At 34.4% G+C, this 6,551-nt stretch overlaps 1 protein-coding gene across 1 annotated transcript; it reads right to left on the bottom strand.

Moving 5' to 3' along the window:
* Positions 1-1,931: 1,931 nt before the first annotated feature.
* LOC18097754 (uncharacterized) lies at positions 1,932-6,270 on the bottom strand. The gene is made up of 4 exons (XM_006384313.3): positions 5,273-6,270; positions 4,677-4,724; positions 4,376-4,448; positions 1,932-2,270 (listed from the first exon to the last, which is right to left on the bottom strand). The coding sequence occupies exons 1-4, from the start codon at positions 5,887-5,889 to the stop codon at positions 2,079-2,081; spliced, it is 930 nt and encodes a 309-aa protein (XP_006384375.3). The 5' UTR covers positions 5,890-6,270; the 3' UTR covers positions 1,932-2,078.
* Between the last annotated feature and the right edge of the window lie 281 nt (positions 6,271-6,551).

The following is a 6,551-nucleotide window of genomic DNA, read 5'->3' as shown; positions in this document are numbered from 1 at the left end:
AATTATCAACGTCCATACAAATTAATACATATATATCAATTTACGGAAATTACAACTCCGCAATACCATTGATGATAAAAATTAAAACGGACCCATTAAACAAGCTATTAATTATTTCAAAACAACACATGTAATTCGGTAATTCAATAAAATTTCAACAATTTACAAACAAATACAATCTTACAAAATCTAAAACAAACCATAACAAGTATAAAATTATACATTCATATACTACAAGTTTGTTTGAGAAATAACAATAAAACATGTACATCTATTAACAAAATACATATACTAAAAAAACAATAAAAACCATGATATTTAAATGTTAAAATTTAAAAGGATAGAATTACTTATAAAAACTAATAAAAATCCGTCGGTAAATCAGAACACGGATGCTGTGACAAGAAGACTTCAAGATATATGACTTGTTGTGTTGAGAAGAGGGAGGTTTTTTCTGGAGGGGGGGCGCTGGTTGTTTGCAGTTGGGGAGAGTTGAGATGAGGAAGAAGAAGGAGAAATAGGGAGGATAGGGTCGAGTGAGAGGGGATATATTAACTTTTACCGACGGCTTCACCGACGGATTATTCCGTCTGTGATTTCGTCGGCTCCTCTGTCGGCAAACAGGGCACGTCACCGTACGGTGCTGCCGTTTTGAATCCCTCGGTGATTCCATCGGCATTTTTATCGGTAAATCGGTCACGTCACCGTACGGAGCTGACGTTTTGAATCCCTCGGTGATTCCGTCGATAAAAAATACCCACAATAACCTCCACGTCAGCGAACCACCCTCTTTTTTTAAATTCTCAACATTCCATTCGTAATTTCATCGGTATATACCGACAGATTTTGGCCGTCGGTATCTACCAACGAAATTACTGACGGAGTAAATGTTGTCAGTAATGACGACCCCAAATTACCGACAGAAGTATTCCGTCAGCAATTCCGTTGGTATTAAGCGAATTTCTGGTAGTGATTTCACTATATTACCAAATGAACTTAAATCTTAGCTATTTGATAAGTACTACATTAGCAAACCTACAGAAGATGATATATTTTATATTATATCCATGAATGATGTTTATTATTGTAGTGCATAGTATTTTTTAAAAGTGTTTTTTGCTTAAAAGTATATCAAAATAAATTTTTTATATATATTTTTTTATTTTTAAAATCAATACATTAAAATTATTAAAAAAAACTAAAAAAAACTTTATTTAATAACTTTTCAAGACAAATATATTTTTATAAAACACACTATGTAGCTTCCCAAACAGTTTATTTAATTAACATAGTTGTAATGTCATCTATGATTTGATGGTATTGATCATCACTGCAGATGAGACTGCATTAGCTACCACGTATGATTCTTAAAAGGGCTAATTTTCAATGGCTTTCCATTGCAAAATGAGGGGATCAAAGTTTCAAGAATTTCGATGTCTAATGAATAATTACTTTATCGAGGCAATCATATCGAGGGCTATATATGACTTTATGGTATGTTATAAAAAATACCCGTAAAAACAATCCAAAATTAACTTAAAAAATCAATTTCAGATGTCAAACTGATAAAAAAAACCAGTTAAATTTTTTTTATAAAATATAGAAATTAAAAAAACCAGAGAAATTAAAAAAAAAATACACTATGGCTATATATATATATAATCAAATTGAATCAAACTACAATTTTTTATCTCAAAAAAATAATGAAAACTTAATTTGATGGAAATAATTCAACTTTTTTTTTTCCATATGAACAATGATTATAACATAAATAAAATCAATTAGTTCCCTTTTTTTCCATATGAACTTCTAGTTTTCTTTCGAAGAACAATTCTTTCATCTCCCTTTTTTTTGTCTTTTTTTTTTTATGATCATGAAGATCAAATAATATTATTACCACGTTCAAAGACAAAATCAAACTGCAGTATATATAAGATAACAACACAATATTATTGTTATTAATGGTTCAAGTGCAGAATATGCATTTTAGATTACACATATGTTGTCGTAATTTTATACATCTTGGTGGATTCCGAGGAGAGATCAATACCTGTTAGGCATTTAATGAAACCCTAGCACTAGACATCACATGGTACATGATAATGCAAAGACATCAATTGATGTAAAATCGAGCCATTGATCAGTGAGTTTTCAAGTGATATGGTTGTTGAATTTACAGAATCAACAAGTCCAGGCAGCCAAATAGCATCTCTCACTTGCTTCAATGTCTCTGCATGCATCAGTTTCTGCCCCATGCATGATATTTCAATCTGCGTTGTACATAATTGCATGGTAAAAGAACTAATGTAGGCATATTCTGCTTACACAAAATGTATTTCATGTAACATGTAGATTACAAGCATGGATTCTCAAGGAAAAGAGAGAAAAATTCGAACTCCCATGATTCGGAATCATTAATTCATTTGCAGGAAAATAATGTTCGAAATGAAAAGGCTGTAGTAATCAGCCATTAATGACTTCTGCTAATTGTCTATAAATAGCCACTTACTGATCATCTCCTCTTATAAAACATGCATGAAGACCCTTGATTATCTTAGCTAAGAAATCATTTGCAACACTTAAAAGGTTTGACTTCTAGATGCATTATGCTCTTCGCAACTCATTATCCTACTAGTTTAACTGAATTTTACAACAATATGAAGCGCAGATATCTAGAGGTTGACTACCCTACAGGCTGGTTAACTTTTCAAAAGGGCCTTTAGCCCTTTATACAGAGAGATTTGAACCTACAACAAGCATGATCTACACCAGATTTTTGGTCTGCGGATTTTTCTGTGACCAAGTACTGATCTTTGATGTTACATAGACTTCCCTATATCGTTGGTATCTAGGATCATTTTTATCGCTTCATCAGTTTCTCAACCAACGATTTTATACAGCCCTCCACAGAACAATCAAATTCATCTTCGTAATTCAAAACAATTTTAAACATCCTTAAATGACATCACTATCACATTGATAATGTTACAGAAGTAAGAAATTTAGCAACGTGTGCAACAATACTGAATGATTCTTAAATTATGAAATGAAATGGAAACCGTGGATTAGCAAGAAAAATAAAACTCGAAGGACAAGTTTTTTTAATTTCTAAACATAACCATAACTATGACAAATGTCTATTCCCTGTACAACAGTAATCTATGGACTAAGTATCCTAGCCTCAGTTGTGGTCGGGGCGAGGGATGACGAGAAAGACTTATAATTAAGAGGGTTTCAAGAGACTGTAAGGCAATATTGGAGAGAATGAAGCTCAAAATACTTTGACAATGCCATCTTATCTCACTATTAGATTACAATGAGAATTAAATCTTTTATATCTATTAGTATATGATATTAGTGTCAGAATTTCTGATTCAAAAATACTGTCATAAAAAAATTACGTTATCATCATGAGACTCACCACAGTTTTGAGATCACGGGGGGGGGTTAATTTGGATCAGCTGTTAATTACAAATTAATCAATTTAATAGACAAATTTACCTCGAGTCCAAGTATAGTCTCAGTGAATTTGACAGGGACATGTCTACCATCACATATAACAAATTTTAACAGTATAGTTCAGTGAAGATTGAAGAACATGCCAAGGAATGAAAAGATGCAAGGGTTTGTCTCTTTCCAAAGAAGGTATGAAGAAAAATCAAGCGCAAAAGAATTTACATTCTAAAGATTCATCGATGACACTTTCTTCCTAGTAGAGACATGACACCAAAATTTAGTGTTACAGAAAAGAAAATAATGTTGGATTACATATAAACTTTGTGCACTTCTGCTTTTCAATAAAGTTATTTCTCTGCATAATGTTGTTTTTGACTCAAGCAAAAGGCTTTAGGATAAAGATTGAACACAGTGAAAAAGATGTGTACAGGGCTTGAAAGCTAGCCCTATACATTTATCTGATCTTACTCAGATGATTTATCTACTTCCACACCTTATTAATTATCACGTCCAACTAACTTTTCTGACGTTCACTTCTCAAATTATGTAAAAGATCTTGTAGTCAATTATAGAGGTGCTTCTTTATCTCATAGGTGGAACCAAAGGAACATGGTTTAGGGTTATTCCATGCTCATGGCTTTCAATCTCTCTCTCCCTCTCTCTATACCATGCAAAAGAACCAAGAGATGAAACCTTGACAGAATCCATGCACCATCAAGAGGTCTATAACTAAAGGCCATCAAAACCCTAAAACTTTCAAATCAAAAGGCTAGCTAAATCTACCAGGTGCATGCGAATAAACATGGGCAATACAGACAGGCATCATGTAGTGTTGGTTTTTTCTACATCATGACCCACGTAATAAGAGCTTCTCATCTCACTAAAAGAATGATTAGAGTGAGAAAGAGAAATAAATTACCTCATCTTCGTTAGAGAGACCAAGCTTTCTAACCAGGTACTTCTTAACCATGAAAACAGTCACGCTCTCGTCTCTTTATTTTATTACAAGATGACCCCATTAGAAAAAAGCGGTGAAAGAGAGCACCAAAACCCAAAAACAAAAGCAACTTTGTCAGCTTTTCACTCATTTTCTCCAAGCATCATCATTAGATAGAAGAAAGAATAAGCATGAATGACACTTCTGATGAACTGATATATTATGCATGATACGATCATGTGTGTAAATACTCGAACGTGCACTACTTTCTATGACTACTTACTTCACTCTTATGTACGCTTTTGGTATTTGAGGTAGTGCTTCTCCTTCCCTGCCAATCCATAAACACAACCCAATTAACCCTAGATTTTATACACAATGAGGATTAAAAGATGTAGTAAGCTGGATGAATTTCTTAGTGGATGGGGTTTTAAAATAGAGAAATCTGGCAGAAGAAGAAGATTTACTTGATTAATCAGCTAATGAACTTAGACAAATGCGCGCAACACTACTGTTCAAGTCATGAACTAGCTACGCAAAATAAAAATATATGCAAGAGAGATACATGTCATAGAATGAGAGGGTGAGGTGAAAATACCTAAGAAAGCCATAAAAATAAGTGTAAAGAGGCAACTAGAGAGAAGAATATTTGGAGAAAGGGAGTACACATCTTGGCTAGTGAGCATTGTTGGACTCATAAGCAATGATTAACAACAGAAAGGGAGGATCAAAAGAGAAAGTGCAAAGAGAACCAGCCACTCCTTTTAATGATTGCAAATTGAGAAAAGGGTGCTGATCGAAGTACTCAAAATTTCAAGGTGCAAAATTGAAATAGAACCACTAGAGGAAGAGAATGATTTTGTTTTAGAAAACACTCACCGGTTGATAGAGGAGCTGAGCGTAAACCACAAACCAGCAAAGTGCGGTCTTGTAGTTATGGTTGTTGTGGGAGAAAAAAGAGGCAGTGGTGGTGGTAGCAATGAAGAGCAATTATGGGAAACATTGGAAACCGGCATTTTCCAGCCAAGGAAGCCAGTACTACTACTTGAAATCATGTGCAATGGGCATGATGGTGATGATAACCTTGCTGTTAAATCAACATTATAATCATGATCTTCTTGACCTTGGTTGTCTTGGCACAGGCTGCTTTTGTGACAGTAATTACTAAGCGGCGCCACAACTTTGTCCCTCCTGACACCACCACTACCACCATTGAGCCCTACAATTCCTAACCCTAACTCTAATCCTAAGGAGTGGCCTATTTGCTGGTGAGCTTGAAAATGTACTGAAGAAGAAGAAACTGCAGATCCTGGAACAGTGTATTTTGATTTTTCAATAATATTGTTCTCTTGCTTCCTGCATGTTGTTGGTGGTGTTGTGATTCTACTAATCCCTAACCCTAACCCTAGCTGAAGCCACTCTCTGTCTTCCTCACCTCCTTCTAAAGGGCATGAATAGTCATAACCATTGTGGATTTTGCGAGAAGAAGAGGCCATGTGTGCATGCTAGCTAGAAAAGAAGGGTTGGCATGGTCTTTTATGGGATATTTGGCAACTTCTCTCCTATTCATGTAACCCAAAACAGTATTCAAACACACACACACCCCCCATGGAGTCCTTTTTGTGCACAATAATTTATCTTTTCCTTTTGGTTTTCTTGGGATTAAAACTAGAAATACACAGAATTATAGAGGAATTGGAGCTGAGTGTTGTGCTCTTTTCCGAGGCAAAAACTGGTCTTTTCTGCTCTCTCCTTTGTTTCCTGTTTGTCTTTGCATCTATGAGCTGTTCAAAAACTAGAATTTTTTCTTTTCTTTTTGAAGCACGTACGTACGCAGAGAGAGAGAGAGAGAGGGAGAAGGAGAGCAGGTAATGATTTGTGGCATCTGTTTACTTTTGTACTGATCTTGCTCTGTATGGATTAATTTAAATAATAATAATAAAGAAAAACACTGCTACCACTCCTAATCTACTAGCTAGCTAGTTTCCATTTAGCTTCGTTTGCTATTTTTGGTTTGAACAGTGTTTTATCCCATTTACATGTACAGATTAATCCTTGCTGCTTAACCTTCATCAATTATAAATTTGCATGGATATTCTTACAGATTTTCTCATGATTTGATTAACAAAACTATAAATTATATATTTTTTTAATTTAT

The sequence above is a fragment of the Populus trichocarpa genome, chromosome 4 (assembly GCF_000002775.5).
Source record: "Populus trichocarpa isolate Nisqually-1 chromosome 4, P.trichocarpa_v4.1, whole genome shotgun sequence".
Taxonomy (NCBI): domain Eukaryota; kingdom Viridiplantae; phylum Streptophyta; class Magnoliopsida; order Malpighiales; family Salicaceae; genus Populus; species Populus trichocarpa.
This window is presented reverse-complemented; position numbering and strand designations above follow the sequence as displayed.